Source organism: Typopeltis vanoorti, chromosome 14, assembly GCF_054136105.1.
Source record: "Typopeltis vanoorti isolate ZY-2024b chromosome 14, IOZ_Tvanoo_1.0, whole genome shotgun sequence".
Classification (NCBI taxonomy): Eukaryota; Metazoa; Arthropoda; class Arachnida; order Uropygi; family Thelyphonidae; genus Typopeltis; species Typopeltis vanoorti.
In genome coordinates this window covers 30,308,718-30,334,315 of record NC_143562.1, presented here as the reverse complement: position 1 = coordinate 30,334,315, position 25,598 = coordinate 30,308,718, and the positions used below count along the sequence as shown (strand labels likewise).

Here is a 25,598-nt window from a genome sequence, read left to right as displayed (position 1 = left end):
AAATAATCTACAAAAAATATTAAAAATTCCACAAAAAAATTGCAAAACACAAAAATATTCCCCAATCCAATAAAGCTCCATTAAAAAACAAACAAACAAACCCATAGGCTTTACCAATGTGTGGTGGCTTATCATGGGTGATACTTACCCCATATCACCGCTACTTAGCTTACAGACATCCAAACCCGATCTCTTACTCTCCATTGAACCTCAACTGGCATTCTCTTTGACATGCTGAAGGTTATCAAGACTTGGGATCCCCTTTATATGCTCTGCTTTGGATCAAGATTTCCTTGCCTCATTTTGTTGCCTTCATTTGCTGCTTTTACTGCTTTCCTAATTCCGATGCTTATACAGACTTTTTTGGCTCTCTGTAAGTTAGTTGAATTGCTTAGTCTCCAAGGAAGATTATCTGAGGTAATCTTCCTTGGATATTTCAGCTTCCACAATTTTGACTGGCTCCCCTCTTCTCTAATTTCACAGATCAAGCTGGAAGAGGATCTGAATTTTTTGCTGTCATTAATGAACTAACATATATGGTTTACTCACTTACTTTTTAGAATTCCAGGTAATCCCCATCATTCTTCCAACACCTTGGACCTTTTCTTAACCAGCTCCTTCCAAATACAGAGCTAAGATTAGCTTTCCTCTTGGCATCTCTGAACAGCTTGTCCATCACAGATAGTCCTTCTCTCAGACAATCTCAGCTTTGTATTCTGTGGCACTACTGTAGTGCCTGTTGTGTTGTCTGCTGTCCTGATCAATGAACTTGGTCTGATAACTGAAATTATTCTTGCTGAAATGAGTCAGCCCATAACAACTGCAAAAAATCATCAGCAATTCTAAATCAGACTTAGTAAGGACCAAATGCACTAGTTTCTTTCCTTCTCAAATTGAGTTGAGCCTTTCTAAGGCTGTTGGTCATCAAACTATCTTCCTTTTGCACTCACCCTCAATACTTTCACTACTCCAGTTTCCTCATTACATAAAGACTGGTTTCCACCATTCTTTAAATTAAAGATGCCAAGAAATTATATTCTTGGTTTAATCTTTTATCCAAGTGTAAGCAAAAAAAAGTTTGCACCTGAAGTATTTTCAGGAGTGGGCAACTTGTATATAGAAGCTAATGACTTCACATCGCTTGCCTTAGTATCCCATAATGCAAAGCATGTCTTTAAGGACATGTAGGACACATATCCTTAAGGACAGTGGGAGCCAGACCTCTGGGTCTGGCTTCCTACTGATGAGACCTCAATAAAGGTTGAAACTGGTCTGACCTTTCCCATAATGCATAGCATTATGGGATACTAAGACAAGTGATGTGAAGTCATTAGCTTCTATATACTAGTTGCCCAGTCCTGAAAATACTTCAGGTCCAAACTTTGTTTGTTTACACTTATATTAAGGATTAAACCAAGAATATAATTTCTTGGCATCTTTAATTTATAGTATAACCATGTGGAAAAACCTCCACCATTCTTGTTTTACAGCAGATTTCCTTGATAAGCCTACTCACCTTTGGATATGGGCCATGGAATTTGGGGATTCTCATGTGGTTGTGCCTGATTTTACCAAGGTATTTCTGCCTTTCCAAGGTATAGTTTATGGTCTCCCTCCTGCCCTTTATTAGTGGATTGCCAGCTTCCTCTCTCATTGTTTATTGCATGCCATTGGCAGATGATTCCATCTTATTTCATTTTTTCACATATACCAGAATACCCCAAGACTCTCTGCCTTCACCTACACTTTTTCTTATACACGATCTCTCACTAACATCCTGTTCAGAGCTTTGCTGATGATAATACACTTCATTCCTCTTTTTTGTCATTCACAAAAACTTATAGTACTTAGATGATGGAAGTTTCAAGCTCTTCTATGACATTTGCCTTAAATGCCAATCTTTTAGCCATTCTCAAGTGACAAAATGATAATTTAGTAACTTTTAATGCTACCAAAATGCAATCCTGCATTATTAACTTTAAGAAAGATCATGAGGGATGACAGGAGAATTATCAAAAGTGAGATCTCTCTCACTTTTGATAATTGCCAAGTGAAGCATGGTCAGTTTTTTTCTCCTTAGGCTGACTTTCACATCTAGTCTATGCTGGCAGAAACACATCATGTGCATAGCTGCTTCATTATAGTACTAATTGTTCTCACTTTTGTCACTTTTGGGGTGGGTCATCAAAAACCTCCCTCCAAATGCATTTGTAAAAAAATGCAATTTTATTTTGTGTTTTTTTCCAGAAGAGAGAGCTATTTACTTATTAAATGATCCTTCTTCTCATGGACTTCCTCAGTTGCTTTGTTTCTGCATTGTAGTTTTATAGGTATTTCCATGGATGCTGATTCACTGAACGCTACCAATATTCCTCCACTTCCCTCTAATTATGTACAACATAGGCAGCTACTAGTCAACATTCATATCCTGTTCAGCTCCAGGCTTATCAAACCAACTTCTCACAATCTTTATTCCTAAGATTGTGAGAAGTTGAACTCTAAGAAACACATTAACATAGACTTCTTTGTTTTTAATCACTTGCCTGCACACAATACTGCTATGTGAATAGGTTTTGAGACCTCTTGTATGGGGGGGATTGATAAAAATAGGCTGTGGATTCAACTCCTACTATGATTATGGATTTTATTGCCCTTAGTGAGACAGTTGCTCTGCTTATTTGGAGGCCTGAATTGATTTGAAAATTTTCTTTGGTTTCTAGAGTAGGGTTTCTGGACTATGTAAGAAGAATAAATAAAAACTTTGCCTATCCACAGTACTAACATACTGTATGTTTGCAACTCTTCGTGAGTGGGACTCATAAAAAAAAATTAATTAATTAATTAAGGTAGTATGAGTATATTTTGGCAGTATAATATATTGTATATTGTTTAATTTGGAGTAAGTTTTCTCTAATTTTTACAATTTTTTAAGGAATTTAAGAAAAATCTAAAACATGTAAATGGAGGACAAGATTTTGATGAAGAAATGTTAGAAGAAATTTATATTTCTATAAGGTAATTATATTTAGAAGGAAAAATCAATAAAACATGCTTTTCTATGGATTGGTTCATATTCATTAGTAAATTCATAATTTAAGAAAATTCATCACAAATATGTAACTGTTTTTCAGAAATGAGGAAATTGTTATGCCAGCAGAACAGACAGGACTAGTTAGAGAAAATTATTTATGGAAGGTGAGCATTTTTTGCTTGGTATGTAGTCTGTTTTAAAATTAGGTTCAATTTTTTTTTAGTTAAAACAAATTAAATACAATTTTTAATTATACGTACAAAGGCAATCTAAAAAGTAATGCTTCTTTTAAATAAAAACTAGAAATACTTCAAGTTAAAATTTATAATGAGGTATTACAGGACACTGGTTACTTATATTCATCATCTATATATCCACCTTAATTCTGGATGTTTCTTTCTCAATTTTGAACTGATCTATTTTTAATTTCTCATCACTGTTGAAATCTGTGTGGTGATCACAAAGATAAAGTATATCAAAAATATAAGCTTCATATCTATGTTATTGTAATATCCAAATGTTATATTAGCATCATGGACACTTTGCATCTATGTAATTCGTGATCTTAAACATGGCAAGGCTGATGTGATGGTTACAAAAAAAACAGGCCAAAAGAAATCCCAAAGAGTTCTTTCATTACATAGCAGATAAAGCAAAGAATGGTTTTGGAAGATTGAACATGGATTGTAGAGGGATGCAGAAGAAATAGTTGAATTTCTGAGGTTATTTATGAGTATTGATCATCCAGGTGGAGCTAATGTAGTGATTAATGCAAGCACAGGGGTTGATATGAGAATAGCGATAAATGAACTGGGGATCTTTAGGATATTTAAGAAATTTCAATGAGAAATCTTGTGGAGTAGAATGAGAGCCTGTGTATTAGGAGTAAGTGCAAGTCCCATGGCAAAACAATTCCATTACATAAAGAGGCTGAATGATGGAGACTGCAAATTATAAATCATTGAGTATCTCAACAGGTGGGCAGGGGGAATTGAGAGTCAAAGCTGGATAAGTGGGAGGAGATCCTTACATAGCCATTCAAAGAATGCAGAGAACTAACAGGGTTTCTGACCTAATGTGTAATCTTCACTTCTCATAGTGCACCCTGTTAATTAGGTATCCACCTGGATATGGATTGAATGATGATAGACTGGTAATTTGAGATTTGACTAGCCAAATTATATTCTGTATTGGCTTAAATTAAAAACAACAGGATGGTGCAACAACATGAAATAATAGGTTGACTGGGGTGTAATGTCCACTATTTTTGTCAGCAAACCCAGATGAATATTGAAAATTCACTGTCCCAAAACAAGAGAAAAAGGTAAGATTCTTCTAAATAATAGCTACACAATGTTATATTCAGTCAGTAATGATCAAGAAAAGGAAAGAATGGCTGTGGTATTCAGAAATAAACACGAAGATAATCTTGAATAGCAAGCAATTTTCAAGAGCACTAATGTGGACAAACATCAACATGGGGAATTGGATAATGTGACCTGTTTGTGCCTGTGAAAGTTTCCCCACAGCAAGTTGTACTAAGGAAGAAATTGAAGGATGGTTGATCAAAATTTCACAGGCTTCGTTAAATTTGCATTAATAGCGTTTGTATGATGTAAAGGACAGATACCAGGTACCTTTTCAATCAGTTCGGTGCAGGGTGTTAACAGCATGATCCAAGAGGCCTGCTTTACCAAAATTGTTAAATTTAATCTGTTGTTTGTGTTCTTTTTTTTTACAGATATTGGAATTGTGCATCCAGTTTACAATATATTATAGGTTACTGGAGAAAAAGATAGCCTTGACATATGGAGTGAATACTTTGAAAAATTGCTAAATGAAACTAGCAGTGATGACAGCACAGCGATAAAAAAAAAAAATACTGACCAGGCATGCAATCAGGAATACATATCCATACTTGAAGTAGAAAAAGCCATCAAAAGTATGAAATGTGGAAAGGCAGCTGGAGTAGATGATATTCGACCAGAAATGCTCAAGTATGGAGGTATAAAAGTCTTACAGTTGCTGCACTGCATAGTTCATAGGGGCGAATTCCAGATTATTGGATTAGAGCTCTCATAGTACCCACATATAAAAAGGAAAATAAAACTGAATGTGAGAATTAGAGGTATTTCTCTACTGAGTGTTCCTGGTAAAATTTATGCCAGTATACTTGAGAAATGGCTGAGAAGGATTGTGGAAGAGAAGCTAGCTTGGCGTGTGGGGAATTATATCAGTGGGGAATTATATCAAGCAATACTTAGCCTTTCTTTGAGTTGTAAGTCGGCAGTTAGAATTGAAGGAAGTACAGGAAGATGGTTTAATGTTAAATCTGGTGTCAGACAAGGATGTACATTGTCCCCTCTGTTATTTATTATCTATATGGATCACATTATGAAGGAAAGTGATATTAAATCTGATATCAAAATTAGAGATGTTAATGTCAGCTCATTGCTTTATGCGGATGATGTTATACTTCTAAATAAATCCGCTACGTCTGCAAGATTCTCTGACTAAATTGAATAACTGTTGTAATAGATATGGTATGAAGGTCAGCAATAAAAAGACAAAGACAATGAAAATAGGCAGAATCATTGAAAATATCAACTGTGCTGTGAATGGAGAACCTGTGGAACATGTAAAACATTTCAGTTACTTAGGCACGATTTTTAGTGAAGATGGTAAATTAAATATAGAAATGGACAACAGAATCAGCAAAGCTGGTATGGTGGGAAGTCAATTGAATAAATTCATATGGAATAAGAGAGAAATTAATCGGAACACTAAATTATCTGTATACAAGACAGTGTTCAAACCTGTTTTAACTTATGGATCTGAGAGCTGGATTAGAAGTAAAACACTTCACCAAAGACTAGAGACTGCAGATATGAGAGTCTGGAGAAAGATTAGGGGTGTGAATAGATGGCATCAATGGCAATATCATTAAAAATGAGGATATCAAGAAAGAACTTGACATTGTTGGCATCCAGGAATGTGTTAGCAGAGTTAATCTCAGGTGGTATGGTCACTAAACAGAATGGGAGAGGAAAGATTAGCAAAACAAGTGTTCTCTGCTAGGTTGGCAGGAAAAAGACCCAGAGGAAGACTTAGATATAGGTGGATTGATATGGTTAAAAGTGCCTTAGAAGATAAAAATATAAGATCATCTGACAATGTTGAAGCCTTGACAGGTAACAGATTGATTTGGAGGAAAATTGTAGATAGGAAATTAGTAATGATGTAAATTTTTCATGTAGTACTATCATATTCTGTACACCCCCTTGAGGGTAAATGTCAGGAATTTGATGATGATGAAGATAGGTTACAGGTGCAACGGAGTTGCTATACCTCAGAGTGGGAGGAATCCTATGCAGGTTTTTTGTATGATGAAGGAACAGGTATGAATGCAAATGTATATTTAGGCTTAGGTGCTGCTGGTTTACACTCATAATACAGTTTAATGGAAGAACTACAGCACAAAGAGAAATAATTAAACAGCAGGTGTAATCATTTGAATATTTTGTCTCAGTCACAGAGACATATTCAGGAATATAATGTTAAAATTGCAATAACACACACAAAAAAACATACAAGAAACAATAAGTGGAAGAAATGAAATTATATAAAGACTTAAGTCTTATGAGGATCACCCTCTTTAGCCAACAGCACTCATACAGGGCATCCCCTCATAAGACTTTAGTCTTTACATAGTCTAATTTCATTTCTTCCACTTATTGTTTCTTGTATGTTTTTGTGTGTGTTATTGCAATTTTAACATTGTATTCCTGAAGATGTCTCAAAACAATGAAACAATTAAACCTGCTGCTTAATTATTTCTCTTTATATTGTAGTTATTTCATTAAATTGTATTATGAGATATGAATGCAAATTTAAGGAAGCCTGTGAAATTTTGATCACCATCCTAATCTAAATAATAATTGTGACAAAAATTCCAAGAATAAGGATGACACATGCACACTCAGCCCACATAATTTCTTTCAAGTTCTCCAGCAAACCCTCACTTTAGGACTCCAAGCAAAGATGTAAGAGGAAGAATTCATCATGAAATATTATTACTGGGATCAGTTACATTTAATTTAAATGCCTTTATTTGTAAAATTTTTGTTCAAGTTTCATAGCCATTGTAAATACAGTTATATTAAAATGCAAAAAAGAAAATAACAATTCAATTGAAAGTACATGATATTATATGCACCATAAACAACAAATTACACGATAACCACAGGGATTAACTTTAATTAAGGTACAGATATTTTGTACTGAAAATAACAATGCATCATCAGGGTGTAGAAATAAGCAAATCAAAAAACCAGGAAATACAGATACATACAACAATCAGTTTACAATTAAAAACAGTTGCCATGAGCTTAGAAATTAATATATTGATGAATAATATTAAAAAAAAATAGCTCATGGTAACTGTTTTTAATTGTAAACTGATTGTTGTATGTACCTGTATTTCCTGGTTTTTTGATTTACTTATTTTTGATGTTTATATAAAATTATAAAAAAGACAATCATTATGATTCAGATTAGGCTGATGCAAAAGGGCTTTGCAACTTTCTTTGAAAAACCATTCATATTTTAAACTGCTTCTATGCAGAAGACAAGTTTTGTCCCTCCAGATACTGTGTTTAGTATCAATACTATGCTGTGCCAGACCAGACTTTTGAGGTTTCACAATATTGATGTTCATTAATTCTTTTTTTTTTCCTTAGTTCTTAATTCTTTAATTAGTTCTTTTTTTGGCCTGTCTGCCCAAAGTATGTCAAATTACATTCACAAGGAATCTGGTAAACACTAGCTAGTGATGGTGGCTAACAGATGAGAAATTTTGTTGATAGGAAATTATGTGGGAATAAGGTGATAATTCTTATTCAAAAAATATTCAAAATTCTATAGATAGGTTCAGAGATGCTAGAAATATAAGGAATTGGCACCCTCTGTTCTGTTCAAGAATCCTTAGGTGTTGGAACATGGGAGTCACAACATTCACAACATTTAGGTTGTGAAGGTGCGCTTCATAGCTTTCTTTGTATTGTTCCAGAAGAATATAACCTTAGTGTAACACTTTGGTTTTGTTCCACTGAATCCTGTGTTTTGTAGATAATGCATGGCTTGCTAAACCAGATTTGTTGGGTTCTTTAAGTGAAATGTATTCCTGATGTTCTTTAAGACGAATTTGTGCAGAACGATCAGTTTGTCCATGAAAACATAAGCCACAAGAACAAGTTGAATGGGATTCTGTAAATTCCAGGATAAGAGAGAGAAGGATATTTGTCTTTAGGTGAGATAAGGAAGGTATTAAGTTGGCAAACTGGATAGAAAAAGACTTGTAAGTTAAACTGACGAAGTAGTCTTGCTATTTTTTCTGCAAGTCCTTTAATATATGGTATGCAAATTCTGGTAATTTCTTTTTGAGGTGGGTTAAGACGAAAGCAATAATTATTGACTGTTTTATCCTTGTTTGATCTTCATGAATTTCTTGAAAAAATTAATTCAAAAAATCCAAGAATCAAATTTACCCTGGAAATAGAAGATAACAATTGTCTTCCTTTTTTTGGATGTTCTCATTCCACATCAACCAAATGGTAGTCTATAGTTCTCAGTATATAGAACACCAACTCATACCAGTAAATACATTGACCTAACTCACATCATCACCCTTGTCAGAAATATGGTGTAATCAAATCTTTAGTCAACAGAGCTCATAAAATATGATGATATGACGATGATATAATTATGTCTCACTTTTGCTTTTCATTAACATGTTCATGCTAGTATTATCAGGACTCTCACCACCACCCTAACCATTTAGTGGGATGAATAAAAATACTGTGCCCTGCAACAACTTTGTCCTTATATGTTGGCAGATGTACCACATATCATGGTGGTTCTTCGATTGTAACCAAATTTGCATGAAAGAGGGGGGGGGGAACTAATGTTTTATTTTAATATATATTAGAAAATAATAATAAAGGAGAATCCTTTATTTGGTTGATATGTTTTGAATTATTAAAAGGAGTAAATATGTGAACCATCATTAATGAGTCATATTAGAATGGGAAATATAAGGTAGAGAAAGAATAGGTGTGAATAGAAATACTTTCATTACTAGAAGTGAATTATTAATAATTAACATTTGTGATATTATATGTGTGTCCTATAAGCCTGGAAGAATAACAGAACATTGCACCCCTTGATTGGAAAAGACCTGCATTCGATTCTCGTCATGATGAGAGGAATCTTTATATGGGCTTTTTCAGTTGAATGTGAGTTAGCTGATCCCATATGGAAGTCACAGGGTTTTTTTCTCCCAGAAAGTTGAGTTTTGCATTCCACATACAGGCAAACCAGCCATGAAAACATGCAAATTTACAAATAAAAAATACTGTGATGTTGGTGGTGATGGTGTTGTGTGTATGTGGAGAATTAGTAGTAGTAGGGAAGGCATAGAGATATGTGTAATGGAGCAGAGTGCCATCCTGCAATGAGCCCTTAGAGGTGTCACGCAATAATGAGTTTCTGGGTGGAACGAATGACATGTGATCCTATGAACTCTAGACATAATGATGGCATAAAAAAAAAACTTATGAGGAGCATGAGAGATATTTGTTTGCAAAATATAAATAACTATCCAATAATAAACAGCAGCTGCATACATTTAATAACTCATTAAATAACTAGGGAAGGACTAATCCAGTGATCAGGTGATTCATCTAGGCATGGTAGGAATATGTGTGGGTTGCTGGAGCAGCAAATCATCTTGTAAAATTTATTGTGCTTATTATGTGCATTTATTTCTATTGTTATTTCTATTGCACTTATATTTCATTTAAAGAAATTCTTAAATATTTTTTTGATTCACAGATGATTAATGTACACATTTTGTATAGTAATATATACATAAATAATTTCTGATCATCATTGGAATTTTTCACCCTTTCACGAATCCTACATTCATTTACTTTTTTTTTTCTTTTTGTTAGTGGCTCTTCTGTCTTATCAATAATTGATATCTCACATATGATATCACATATGATATCTCAAGTATTTTGTTAGAGATCAACAGATGCAATTCACTTCGTATAATACGAGGGACATCCAGAAAGTAAGTTCTGATGGGCTGTCAGAACAAAAGATATACTTACAAAAAAAGCTTTATTGGAAATTAAAGTAGACATCTTTCACTACTTTTCTACATAATTTTCCGCCATTGTTCAGGCACTTATCATAATGGGGCACGAAGAGTTGTATACCTTCGCCGTAGAAGGTTGCTGTCTGTGATGCAAACCATGTATTGACTGCTTCTTTGACCTCATCATCGTCTTGAAACTGCTAGCCACTAAGGAAAGATTTCAGATGTTTGAACAGGTGAAAGTTGCTTGATGCAAGGTCAGGACTATATGAGGAATGATGGAATTGTTCCTGGCCAAAGGTGATGAGTTGTGTTATGCCGGTCCTGTGTGGCTGCGCGTTATCATGAATCAACCCCCCCCCCCCCTCCTGGTAAGCATGCCACATTGTTTATTCTGGATCGCACGAAGCAGTTTCTTAAGGGTTTGGCAATACATACTTGCATTGATTGTGGAGCCTTGACCCAAAACACAGTGCACATGATTTTCTGAGTGGAAATCGTTGTCTTCAATTTCGTCTTGACTGGTGATGAGATGTGCCTCCACTCCATGTACTGTTGTTTGGATTTAGGGGTTGTGTGCGACACTCAAGTCTCGTCCCTAGTGACAAGTCTGCTCAGGAGAGCATCCATTGAATCACTCATTGCTTGTTCTCCATAAACCTCAATAATTTGCCAATGAATTTCAGCTGCTTTAACATTCCTCACATTCAAGAAATGGATAGCTGACCTAATTTCACATGCAGCAGGCGGTTCGATTTTCTTAGACATTATAAACACACACGCACACACACCAAGAAGCGTATGCACTGCGAGAATGTCTGAAAATGGCACCAACGCCTTGCTAAGGAATCAACAAACTCAGCACGTATGCGCACCATTGTGATCGCAGGCAGCAGTGAAAATATTTAAAAATGGAACTTTCTGGACGTCGCTTGTATATATGATAATATAATATATACAGTATGTATACATACATATATGTATAAGAGATTTGAGATTTGATGTACTTACTAATTCTGATAGTTTATATTAATTTCAGACTTTATTATATTTCATAATTGTTAAGTGTTGATATATCTTTTGTTCTTTATGAAGACATTCTCTTTACGCTAATGAAGACAACGTGTCAGCCATTACTATGTAACTTCTTAGGTATAGTTTCTGGGAAAATTCCCATGCTACTCCTCTTAAACACTATTATTATAATAACGGCTATTATAGCTTGTTTTTGTTTAGGAGTGTTCCCTTATTTTAAATACATTGGCTATTATTACTCAAAAAAGGGGTATATATATATATTTTAGGGCATTATGGGTGAATATAGAAGGCAATTATAGCAGAATAAAAGAGGTGGAAAAATTTTGTACATACCTTGTTTTAATTCCAGGATGTCTTCCAATTTCATGATCCTGCTTAAGGTTGTTTATAAAGAGGGGGGGATCTGGGGTTGAATTTGCCTTATTTGGCAGATTCAACTTACAGTCTTGACATAGCCCTACACTCATTCCGAAAAAAAAAGTTCCTATGATGGCCAGTCGACCGAAATGGTCCGCACCCCCTTAACCCCCTCCCCTGCCCCAGTTTCCACATAAGTAAACCCTTCCCCTTCTCTCCTCCCCCCCCCACAAAATGCACCCCTAAACACAATTATATATATATTATTAATACATAACCCAGGTTTCCAAATTTATTTTCCCACATCAAAACACACCCCCATGCTCCCTTCCTCCTTCCTCCCCCTCCCCTTTATAAACAACCTTAAGCAGGATCATGAAATTGGAAGACATCCTGGAATCAAAACAAGGTATGTACAAAATTTTGTCACTTCTTTTATTCTGCTATAATTACCTTCTATACTCACCCATAATGCCCTAAAATATATATACCCCTTTTTTGAGTAATAATAGCCAATGTATTTAAAATAAGGGACACTCCTAAACAAAAACAGGCTATAATAGGCGTTATTATAATAATGTAACTTCTTGCTTGCCATTTACATGAAATGCGCATTCTCACCCAGGAGATTGATGGGTGATTGACAGCTGACAGCAAATGTGTTCAGGTACTATCAAATGACCCATAGTAATGAGTACTAGAGAGAATGGAAATTTGAGAATGGCAACCAGAGAATTTTGTTCTTAGGAACTTTTTAAGAAAATGTAATAGTTGGGAGAATATTAATAGAAGATTCCAAAAAGGAATTGTAGCACTGTGGATCTTTAAACTGGAAGAGTTTAGATCAACAAGTGTTTATTAAATGAAAGAAGATATTTGGAGTTGACATTCAAATTCATTGTTTGAGGAAACGCTGAATGAAAAGCTTCGTCTTCTATCTTAAGAATGCTGGCGTAATGAGTAAATTATATTTGTAAATGTAATTAGTAAATTATCTTATTTTAATATTATTATATTAGTAAAATCTGAAACTGTAAAGTGGCTTAACATGAAGAGCTCTACTTAGATATGTTGTTTATGAAGTAGTAGAAAAAACTTCTTTCTTTCGTACAAAAATTGGTAATTTGTACATCAAATTGAACTGCAAGAGTAAGAATATTTATACTCTAGTGAAACAGGAAGAATGACTGAAAAAATCATATGCTAAATAAGGAATTAAAAAACAAAAATCCCATAGAAGTGAAGAGCTAGTTTGTTTTCAGGAAAGGGCCTAACAAGAAAATTGACTCTGATGTTTTGTTGTTGTGTAACAAAGTGTTTAACCTAGTTAGACATTACTAAGTATATGTTAAACAAACCAGTTATAGAAAGAGTCAGAGAGTGAATGATTGTATTCTTTTAAGATAAGGAGATATCTAAAGTGTAGACTTATTTTAAAAGTCTACACTTTTAAAATAAGTTTCCTTGGATCCAGTTATTTTTGTAGTTATTTATGTAATTTTATTTAAAATAATATATCATGAAATGTATATATTTTTTATTTTATTGGTATACTCAAGTCAATAATTTTCTGGATTCTAAAAGAAACATAGTTAAAAGTCATCGCACCAATCAGAATAAACTCTTGTGTAATTACCCAACACTTGGTGTAAAACAATCTCTTTTCAGTGATGAAAAATGATAAATAAATAAACAGTACATTGGTTGGATTGAGTTTTAAATAATCTGGGAATCTCCTGCTCTGGAAACTAATTTTGGTACTTTCTCAAGATGCTTCAAGTCTTCAGTAAGTGGAATGGTGATCTCTCAACATGATATGAAATCATCTACTACCTAAAGACATCTGCAAACATCTATTCCACTGTAGAATTCAACCAATATACTAAAATAATGTAACCGAATCCATGATTATTTTAGTGAGAACCAGTTGAAATCTTAGCCAAGTATAATGAGAACAATTTAAATATTATTACATATTATTGAACCATAATAATTTCTTATTTTCCTTTCCCTTTAGGTTTTATTAAGAAGAGGAGGTGGCAAGGAAGGAAATTTCATTCATGCTCCAAATGGCCTCTTTGATCATGACCTGTTTTCTCTTATTTGGGGTCCAATAGTTGCTGCTCTCTCCTTTGTCTTTGATAAAAGTTCAGATCCAGTTATTATTCAGAAATCTATTTCTGGTTTCCGTAAATGTGCCATGATATCAGCTCATTATGGAATGAGTGATGTGTTTGATAACCTTATTATATCACTTTGTAAATTTACTACTTTGCTCAGCTCTGAGGTAAGTAATGTTCTGCTTTCATTTGAGTTGTTTAATTTTAACTTTTTAATATATTCCATCCCATCCCATCTTCCCTTTCATGTTAGACTCATTTGCCTATCATGGGCAAGTGACTTGGCTTCTTACAAACCTGATAATATTGCTTATGATAGGGTGGTTAATCCTATCTATATTGTCTGCTGTGACTGTAAATTGCATATGCTTTCTTGGCTGGTTTGCAGGATAAAAACCTGAGTTTCTGGCAGGAAAACCACTACCATTTCTGTTCAGCTAAAAACCCTGATAGAAGTTCTTAGACAGGATTCAAACCTGTCTTTTCAACCAAAGGGTTTCATGTATATGGGCTGAGCTACAGTGACTCTTTGTGATATATATATATATATATATATTTATTTTTTTATTTATTTTTATTTTATTATTTTTTTTTTAAGGACTATCATGAAGCACTATTTCTCAACCATTTTAATGACATGTCCTCCCTTAACTATGAAAAATTATCTTCAGCCAAATGATATACTCATATCAACATGTAACAACTCTCAAAAAATAAAGTTAAACAAAATACATCTGCCATGTTCTAGAGCATAGGTTCCCAAACTTTTTTGGGCCACTACCCACTTTGCAAGACATGAATTTTGTAATGCCCCCCCCCCCCCCCATTATAACAGTTTTCCGCGTTCAAGCCGTTTGATATTTTTGACGTAAATAGCAACTAATGATATGTTATTGCTTTTGCCGTTAATTAAATTTTTAAAAAGACATGGCCAATATGTGCCTCATCTTGAACACAGTTATTGCTATACCGATTTTGGTGAAATGTAGCCTATATGTAAAGATTGTAAAATGTATGCTTGAATAACATCATGCACAGTTTCATACAATGGTTTAAATATGAAAATGTGGAATACAATTAAGAGATTGCATTAGTGAGAATCTTATTGTAATAATTAAAACACCATTAAATATATTACAAAATTGTTTATTTCTAACTTATAAAGTAAAAATACAAAGCAAAAATAACAAATTAATGTGAAGTTTCATACAATGGTTTAAATATGAAAATTCGGAACACATATTAAGAGATTGCATTACATTAGTAAGAATCTTATTGTAATAATTAAAACACCATCAAATGTATTAGATGGTTTATTTCGAACTTACAAAGTAAAAATACAAAGAAAAAAAAACAAATTAATGTGAAGGATGAGCCTAGTGCATTTTTAAAAGTTTGTTAATATAGGGTTCAACTTTCGTTAAAAACAGTCGTAAATCGCCACCCTCAGTTATATGCAATCGGTTCCTTTTCTTAGATAGTAAATTCACTACAGCACTAAACTCACACTCAGCCAAATAAGAAGATGGGAATGCAATTAAAAATTTCTGCACTATTTCCCATAATCCAGGGTACAGTGTCGGTATTGATTTTTGAAGCCAGAACTCTTGGTATCCAGTTTTGAATTTTAGTTTTAGTTCTTCATTTGTTGTGAGTTCTATGAGTTCCACTTCTAAATTTGATGATCCTGCTGTGCTTACATGTGAGAAAGGATCTAGAATCCAATTTGGTATATTCATGTTTAGAATATCCTTGAATCGCTCATTGAAATCAGCATGGAGACCTCCAAAGTGTTGGCAGTATGTAAGTAAATCTTCCTTTTTGAGAGACACTGCTGATAAATTTGAAAAGTGGCTATGTTCCCCTCGACCCATATTCCGCTTGAACAGAAGAAGTTTCCCTACAAAAGCGGCAATAACGTTTTTTGTTTTAATTAAATTCAATTCATCACCTTGTAGTTGTAGATTGACTTCATTAAATATTTTATAGAGGTCTGTCAAATAAGTAATGTCATTTTTGGATGTAATCAGGTTTGCCTGCAATCCATCGTCTCTGTTTTCTAGGAACTCTAGTACTGAATCAAACAAATTGTAAAATTGTTCAGACAAATACCTTTTGAAAGCCAGCGAACTTCTGTGTGAAGCAGCAAACGATTGACATCTTCATCATTTTCGCTACAAAGTTGGCTAAACAATCTGTCACTCAATGAATTGCTTCTAATCTTGTTGACTACTCTATTAATGTAATGGAGTGACGCGTGCAGGTGTTCACTTAAATTTTTTGCAACCAAATGTTGACAGTGAAGAACACAATGTATAGCGAGTACATTTAGTACTTGTTTCAAATGCGCTATGAAACCCATGTGGCACCCTGTCATTGCTGGATCACCATCAGTAGCAGCAGACAAAATATTACGAATAGGAATGTCTTTCTCTTGAAAAAACTCATTCATGATATTAAACATAGATTCTCCCTTTATCTGCTTCTAAGTTTTTAGCAAATAATAATTCTTGACAAACTTTTTCTTCTTTTATGAATTGTACGTATGATAAGAATGGTGGTTCATTATTTGGGAGAGTTGATTCATCGAGTTGAACAGAAAATTGGCATGTCTTCAAATAATCGCACAATGATTTTTCAACGTCTTCAGCCATTTTGTTGATTCTTCTTTGCACTGAATTGTTGCTGAAAGGAATTTTCCTGAGGATATCTGACACTGGCTTATGTAGCACAGTGTTTATACTTCTTTTACTGCCGGCAAGATTAATTCCTCACCAATTGTGTGTGCTTTTCCCGCTTTTGCGATTAATAATGAAATATTATAAGAAGCTTGTAATCCGTCATTATCTTGTTTAGTGGATGACGTAGAAAATTTTGATATAGTTAGACGTTTAAAATATTTTTCTTCTAGTACTTGAAAATAGGACAAATCTTTATCCTTTTTTGTCAGCATGCATTTTAATCAAATGCTCTTGTAGCCTAGAAGGCTTCATTGCTTCATTTGAAAACACTTTTTGGCAAATCAAGTACATGGGTAATAATTGGTTTGTAGGAGACTGAATAAAACCATATTTTAAATACTCAATACTGTACTGTCGACATTTCTTCTTATATTCAGACATAATGAAGTAATAAAATTTGCAAAAATATTCACAAAATAAAAGATTTAATTTACACTTTGTATGACTCCACTTATCTATCACACTTTCGACTGATGATTGTTGGCAAGCACACAAAAAATAATGAAACTTATTCCTAAACCAGTGGTATTTATAGATTTAAAATCTAGCCTGAATCGAATTGCATGCATTGACTTGTTTGCGATACCATCGTACTCGTGATTTGAACAAGTCACTGCAAGCACCCATATTCCTGTCAAAACATGCTAAATTGAGTGAATTACCTACGTAGTTGACTGACATACTACTAGTTAAGACTCGTCTGCTGCGTGGATAGACTAAAGCCTGTATGGCATGATCAATTTTTACAATAGCAAAAAATGAATAAATTTTTTAAGTATATAAAAAATAGAAGTTAAAATATCCTGTATGACACGTTCAATTTTTTATTTTGCACGCAAGCGCATTTTGTTCGTCCGACCACGACATTGTCCGAATAATTATAAATAATAATTAATAAATAAAATAATTACACAAGATATAAACAATAAACCTACAAAACATAACCACAGAAAACAGTATAATAAGTTTCGAATAATATTTGCTTTGTTTTTTCCCTCTAGTTAGGAATATAAGTTAGTACTAACTAGGCTAACTAAAATTTACGATTTTATTTCTTTCTTGCCATTATTATTTTTACTCGTAATATTAAATTATATAAAATTGGGTTTATTTTTGTACAAATCAATTAGAAAAGTGGTTGTTTTATATATTATATATATATTTTGAAATGAAATATAACGAATATATTTGCTACTGTAAACATAACCTATTATACACACATATATACATGCTCTATTTTCTCATTGACATTGAAAATTGACATCTATTTCTATCTGACATGGTAAATTTTCAAATGATTAAATAATTGAAATAGAAAATTGATAAAAAAATTGATCGTGTAAGACGGGCATAAGATGAATTAAAATGCAATATTTAAATTTTAAATGATTATCTAATCATTTAAAATTTAAATATTGCAAAATCACGAAAATAATTAATTTTTAAATATATATATTATTAATTTCTTCTATAAAGAGCCACCGACCCCTAGACCTGAACGCCCCCTAATGCTTCTGATCCCACTATCACTATAGCCCCCCCCCCCCCCCCCCCAGAAGGCTTCAGCGCCCACTGGAGGCGGTATCACCCACTTTGGGAACCTATGTTCTAGAGTATACCTCTCTCTCTCTCTCTCAAAAGGTAATTTGTTATGAAGACAAGGACAAGAGAAGATTTTAAAGAAAGGGAGTTATCACACATTTATTAATAACCCACATCATAAAGACCAAGATATGGCTGAATGAAACAAACATTATCACAATGGTTAACAGTGGAGTTCTTATATAAGTATGTGAAGAATTTTCATATTTTATCATACAATTGAGAGTGTGTAGAACGTTAGCTGAAAAAAAAAAATCTATCTATATAACTGTTCATTCAAAAGACTTCCTATAAGTTTCCAAAGTTGGTGGTTGGAATTCACCAGTATGCACTTATGTTAGAGAAGCTGTAATGTGTTAATATTATGACAGACCTCTATGAAGTAAATAGATTCATTGGGATTGGGGCAGATCTCTGTCAACTACTAATATATCTGTCAGTTCATGCTGTGTCACACTTTGCCACTGTAGTTGGATGATGGATAGCATCTCTGCTCTTTTTGCCCATCAGCAGGTAAACCCAAGCTCCGACTGTTTAATGAATGTTTTCAAATATCTTTAGATATTAGATAGATGTCATTGCCCAGTGTGAGATCACTATCCTGATCTCTTGAACTCACACTGGTGATGAATTCCTTTGTGCAGGCTTAAAGTGGCTTTAAATAGTTCCATATTTGATCTTTTGAGTAGGGTTTTCAGATTATCTCACTCTTAACCCATCTTCCATGCTTGTAGACTTACGGCATACAGTGGTGTGAATATCACTCATTGAGTGGCCACTTTATTAGGAACAGCATTTAATGAATGGGGGGATTTCCCCTTAAGAAGATCCTGTATTGTCTGTGACATTGATTCAATGAAGTGTCTAAAACATTCAAAAGAATTATAACACCAGAAAAAAAACTCATTTAAAAAACTTTATTAGTGTGGAATTTTCACCTAAATATCTACATATCATCAGTATAATATCACAGAATTAAATATTAACTGACAATTCTAGAAGCTCCACCTAAGTAGCTAATGTAAGATATCTCTAAAAGGTCAATAATTTCCTAACTTATTCAAAAAAAAAAAAAAAAATAGATATTTAGACAAAATAAAGTTGATACTTTCTTAAATCAATTAATCTTTCCCATCTCCCTCTAAGGAGATAGCCTTAGACCATCAGATCTGTTTAAGTTATGACAGGGAAGTAAAGTTTCACACACATTTCTTTATAAAGTTGTTCTATGAGGAAATGGCTTTTATGATGAACTCTTGTTTTGTTCCAATGAACAACATGTTTAGTAATAATAGCATGCTTCACAAGTCCAGACTGTTAAGGCTCATGGTATTTAATATAAGACTTGTGTTCTTCTATCCGAATGAAAGATCTTCCTATTTATCCAAAATAAGGTAACCCACAAGAGCAGGGAATCTGGTAGATGCCTGAATAATTGAGAGGTGGAAACTTGTCCATAGGAGAAGCAAGAAAGGTGGAGATTTTTCTGATGAGGCAAAAGGCAACAAAAATATTCAATGGTTTTAAAACTTTCACTATGCATTCACTAATGCCATTACATAAGGAATAGGAATAGCAGTTATTTCTTCTGTGTTTGAAGAGGTAGAGATACCATAACTGTTAAAAGCTCTTTTGATGAAAGAGCTTTTAATAATTAATTCCACCATTAGATAAAAAGGTGAAATTAATATGTTGTAAATCTAACAGGTTCATCTGAAGAACATAAAGAATAGGCATGATGTACTAATATAGTAATGGTTCTAGTCTTTTGACTAGGAAGGCGATGATATTCAGCATGTATATAACGTATGTTATATACATGCTGAATATGAGTGTATGAGTCTTCTTCCAAAAAACTGAAAAATGTAGGCTACCATCTGGTTGCTGAAGAATTAAAAGATCTAAAAAGTCTAATTGCTTGTTTACTTCTTCTTCTAAGGTGAATTGGATCCTGGGATGAAGTGCATTTAATTTAGAAAGAAACTGCTATAACTCAGAGGAAAAGCCATTCCAAACTACAAAAATATCATCCATATATCTGAATTGGTGAGTAGGTCTAGGTGAAATGCTATCAAAAATATGTTGTTCGAAATGTTCCATGAAGTAGTTGGTGATTAGCAGGAGAAATAGGATTGCTCATGGCTGTTCCTTCGATTTATCGATATAATTTATTTTTAAAGGAGAAATACCCAGAATGTTGCAAAATCAAATAGTTAACCATATCTGAAGGAAATTGAAGTAATTCAATGTTTTCAGATAAAGGAATATTAGTGAACAAGGATACAACATCTAAACTAATCATAATATCTGAAGCATCTAAATGAAGATTAGAAATTTTATTTTTAAAATCCAAAGTATTTTTTATGTAAGTGGCTGTTCTTCTAGTTGAAGCAACAAGTAAATTAGATAAGAATTTGGAAATTTTATAAGTGGGACATGTATATGGAATATATAATCTATGACTGGTCTTCATGGAATACCTGGTTTATCAACTTTGGGAAGACCATACAATGTAGGTGAACAACTAAAGAAGGTTTTATGCTTTTTCTTTTGATCCTTATTCCAAATAGAAACATTATTGATAAGATAATTAAGTCTGTTTAGTTGACTACATGCGGGATCAGATGTGAGGGACCTGTAAATTGAAAAATCTCAAAGTAATAAAAATGTTTTTCTCTCATATTCTTTTCTGTCTTGAACATCAACAGCCTTTCCCTTGTCAGCCTTAGTAATAATTAAATTGTTATTATTCAGAGAAAGATAGATTAGGACGTGGAGACTTGTCACTAAAAAGAATTTTTGCACATTCGAAACACGTCCTGTTAGCTTTTTTTATGGGGGGGAGATAACGATTGAAGAGAAACAACGGGAGCTACATCTGGAGTTTATTGATCTGGAGAAAACATGCGATAGAGTGCCAAGGCAAGAAGTCTGGAGGTGTCTGAGGGAGAAGAAGATACCAGAGAAATATGTCAGGTTGGTGCAGGAGATGTACAGAAATGTGAAGACAAGAGTTCGGACCTGTCTGGGACAGACAGAAGGTTTTCAAGTAACAGTTGGCTTGCATCAAGGGTCAGCATTAAGTCCGTTTCTGTTTAATATTGTGATGTAGGAGGTGAGAAAAGATGCGCCTTGGACAATATTGTATGCAGATGATATCTTGCTGTGTGCAGATTCAAGAGAAGTGGCAGCTAAACTGGAAAGATGGAGGAAAGTACTGGAAGAGAGTATGAGACTGAGCAGAAGTAAGACAGAGTAAATGTGTTGCAAAGTGGACGGCAGCCAGGAGACAGATCTGGAGCTGGAAGGAAATGTCATTAGGAAGGTGAGGGACTTTAGATACTTAGGTCCAACAGTGGAAGAAGATGGAAGGGCTGAGAAGGAAGTGGGATACAGGATACAAACGGGTTGGAGGAACTGGAGAGAGATGGCTGGAGTGATATGCGATAAGAGGGTGCCGATCAATCTAAAAGGCAAAATTTACAGGACAGTAGTGAGACCAACTATGACGTATGCTTTGGAAACTGTGGCCCTGAGGAAAAATAACATCAGCAGGATTGGAGTAGCGGAGATGAGAATGCTTAGGTGGATGTGCAGTGTGACCAGAAAGGATCATTTGAGAAATGACTATATAAAGGGAACGATGAAAGTCACGAACTGAGGAGCAAAGATACAGGAGGCAAGGTTGAAATGGTTTGGTCATGTGATGAGGAGGGAGGAAGAGTATGTGGGAAGATAGATCATGCAGATGGATGTGCAGGGGAAGAGGAAGCACGGACAGCCAAAGAAGAGATGGAGGGAGATGGTGGAGGAGGACTTAAGGATGAAGAACTTGGATGTGGTGACAGCCCAAGACAGGAGGATGTGGAGGAGACTCATCATTAACAGCAACCCCAATTAAGTGGGACAAGCTGCAGAAGAAGATTGAAGACCTCTATTTATACCATGAAAAAGTCCGTAAGGAGTACCTTATTAGGAGAGATGGCAAAATCACGTCCTTTTGATAAAACAAAAAAGTTCATCCTTTGTTAGCAGATAGCCAGAAACATTGATGACTAGTTTGTCCATATAGAACCAGTACTCATAATGTCTGCGATAATAATAAATGTCATTTTCTCATAGAATGACTTTATAAAGAAACGTGAAACTTTATTTCATTGTCCTAACTTAAATAGATCTGATGGTCTCGTCTATCCCCTTTGTGGGGGATAGTACGTTTAAAAAATCAGCTAATCTTTCTTAACTTTATTTTGTCTAAATATGTATAATTTTTTTTTTTATTAAGTTAGGAAATTATTGACCTTTTATAGTTATATTTACATTAGCTACTTAGGTGGTGCTTTTTAGAATTGTTTGTGATCTTGTACTGACGACTCCTATGATACTTAGGTGAATATTCTATGCTAATAAAGTTTTTTTTTCTGAGATTTCCTCTGATATTATAATTCTTTTCAATATGCAAATTCATGGTATTTCACTATTGAAATAAATCTCTGAAACATACCATGCTGTCACAGTGGCCTCACTCAGTTGTTACAGATTGGATGGTGGCATATTGCTGCTGCAAACTGCTCGTTCCACCTCATTCCAGAGATAATCTATTGGATTGAGATGTGGGGACTGAACTGACCACCTAAGTAAAGGAAACTTGTTATCATGTTCCTCACACCACTCCAAAATGTTGCATTCTTTGTGACATGGTGCATTGTCTTGCTGGAAGTACCCATTTGACAATGGGTAAACTTCAGTCATGAATGGGTGAACACGATCAGCGATGATGTTAGATAGACTGTGGCATTCAGGTGGTGTTCAGCTGATATTAGGTGACCTAATGTGTTCAAGAAAACATTCACTACACCATTACGCCAATAGCTCAGGCTGCCAGTCTGAGCTATTGCTACATGCAGGAAGGGAATACGAGACCATGGACCTCATGTTCCCTCGTAAGGCCAAATGACAATTTTCCAGTTGTCAGCTGTCTGATGTTGGTGATCATGTGCCCACTGAAGCCATATCTTCCTATTTTTAGCTGACAGCATTGGGACCCTGTATGGTTGTCTACTCTTGTAACAGCTGTGGGTCAATTTCAAAATGGGAAATTGGACATGAAAATTATTTCAGCCAATGGTCCCACAGAAGATTCTCCTATGTAAGAAGTAGAGAACTTTTTTTGAGTTATTAGAAAAGAGCTGATATACAGAAAACGGAAAGGCTGGTCCCTGTTGGAGATCTAAATAGTAAAAGTAGAAATGAATTCCAGGTATATATAGAAATGTTTTTAGAAAATTTGAAGAAAAGAGCAATGCTAATATTGCTATAATAAATATAGTTCAAAATGGCACCAAAAACACACAAGAAACGTAATGCTAAGAAGAGCAGTGAAGTTGAGAACAAGAAGGCTAGCCTTGCTAAGGAGGTTATTCAAGATGTTGAGGAGGTTATTGAAAATGAATTAACCTCCAAAATAGCAAAATTAAAGCAGATTATTGGAGAGATGACATGGGAATTACAGAAAGTCAAGAGGCATTTGAATGAACATAGGGAGGAAAATAAAATTAAGCAGCAAAATAAGAAACAACAAAGCGCAGAATCAGGTAAGTCAGTAAGTAACGAAAATCAGGTAAGAAATGTTGCTTGTAAAAAGAAGGATGTTATTTGGACCCATAACTCTGCTTGAAATTCATTCAAAAAAAAATTAGAGGAGTACCACATGGGTTACTGAGACAAAGAAGACTAAAATAGTTGGGATCCTGCTAAATAATAAATATAGGACAATAGTGATCGAGAAAAAGAAAAGGGAGGTAGTGATAGCATTCAACACTAATCATGAAGATAAACTTGAATGCTACTGCTACCTCTTCTTTTCCTCAATCACTTGTTGTCTGAATATAACATCATATATTTATTATTTAGAAGGATCCCAACTATTTTAGTCTTCTTTGTCTCAGAGACAACTGCTTATGTCCATGTGGTACTCCTCTAGTTTTTTTTTTTCTGACAGTTCGACTTCTTTTCTGTTGATACTTCTTATATGGTGCTTGTATTCAATTCTGCTGATGTTGAAATGGTTCCAGTAACTGACTTTTCACTGTACACCCTCATTCTTCAGCATAATCAGCATTATCTAACTGGCTGTTGACCCATCTGCTATGAAATTTGATTGTGTTTTGTTCACCAAGTTTGTTCAACTAAATCCCAAATTGCTAGCCCATCCTTATTCATTCAGTTTTCAGTAGATACCTGCTAATGGGGATGTGCCACGTGAAGTGAGGATTGTAAATTAGGTCACAAGCCTTGCATGGTTCTGCATTTTCCTTAAATGCTAAAAAGGCTATATAGCTCTCCTTCCAGTTACCTATTACCTTATGCAACTGCTATTATTGTTATTTTGTTATCATCATATCTTCACAGAGTCGAAGAATCCTTGTCGAAATTCTTATTCTCACATACAAAATTTATTGAACTCTGCTTGAAACTTACTGTTTCTGCACTTAGCAAGCACTCTGTGAAAAATCTTGCTCCTCATTACACACTTGTTACATGGCTTACAGGAGCCCTTCTCCTGTTATACCCTCATATCTCTCCAAAATCTGTACATTAATTTGGTATCAACCTTTTACCAACTTATATATCTCAATCACATAATCTCTTCTCCTACCCACCAGGTTCATCAAATTCCCATCCCTCAGCTTGTCTTCATATACTCTCAACATCCCAGATAACTTATGCCACCTCAAATATGCAGTGAACTGCATAACATTCAGCCATCAGACAAACAGGATGATGATTCCTTTGTGATTAGTCATTCAGATTATTCTCTTTTACTTAATTTTTATAACTTCTTTGAAAACTGGAAAAGATAAATTCTTGGTATCTTACTATATTTACAAAGTTTTGAGAGGTATATAAAAAGACCATCTTCTGTTATACTACTGTTTTGGGTTACTAAAATATTTTTATTGGGTTGTAATTTTCAAAAGTATATTGTTTAATCATGCAGAGGTTTCTGTGGTTAAGAAGTTCAATTGAATTATTCTGGTTTTGTGACCACATTTTTATTAAAAAAGACTGTTTTTTAAAACTAAACAAGTACTAAACAAGTATATTGTTTGTCTCGCAATTCACTACAGTTTTTATGCTGTTTAAAAATAAATTCCTATTTCCTATAAGTAAAAAATTGTTTTAAATTTGCATGGTTTTAATTTTAGTCTCCAGATGTTTTACCTGTTATGTTTGGAAGTAACACTAAAGCACAATTAGCAGCCAAGGCAGTATTCAATCTTGCTCATCGCCATGGAGATATTTTGAGAGAAGGATGGAAAAATCTTTTAGATTGTGTATTGCAACTCTATAAAGCTAAATTATTGCCAAAAGAAATGGTGGAAGTAAGTTTTGTTTCAGTTTCTTTAACTTACTTAATTACTAAAATTACTTAATAAAAAAAAAGTTTTTCTCATGAGGTGATTTCTCAAATAATAAATTATGAATCAGTCTGTATTTATGGTTTCTGTTCTGGGAATAACTGTGATGAAATTCCAATGAAATACGGT

The 25,598-nt window shown here is 34.2% G+C and overlaps 1 protein-coding gene across 1 annotated transcript in view; it reads left to right on the top strand.

The window, feature by feature from the left end:
- garz (Sec7 domain-containing protein garz) overlaps positions 1 to 25,598 on the top strand; it is a 405,451-nt gene that overhangs the window by 210,828 nt on the left and 169,025 nt on the right. The window contains exons 17-20 of the mRNA XM_090404320.1: positions 2,933 to 3,015; positions 3,132 to 3,195; positions 13,603 to 13,872; positions 25,257 to 25,433. Coding sequence (XP_090260446.1) covers positions 2,933 to 3,015; positions 3,132 to 3,195; positions 13,603 to 13,872; positions 25,257 to 25,433 — 594 coding nt within the window. The remainder of the gene's footprint in view (positions 1 to 2,932; positions 3,016 to 3,131; positions 3,196 to 13,602; positions 13,873 to 25,256; positions 25,434 to 25,598) is intronic.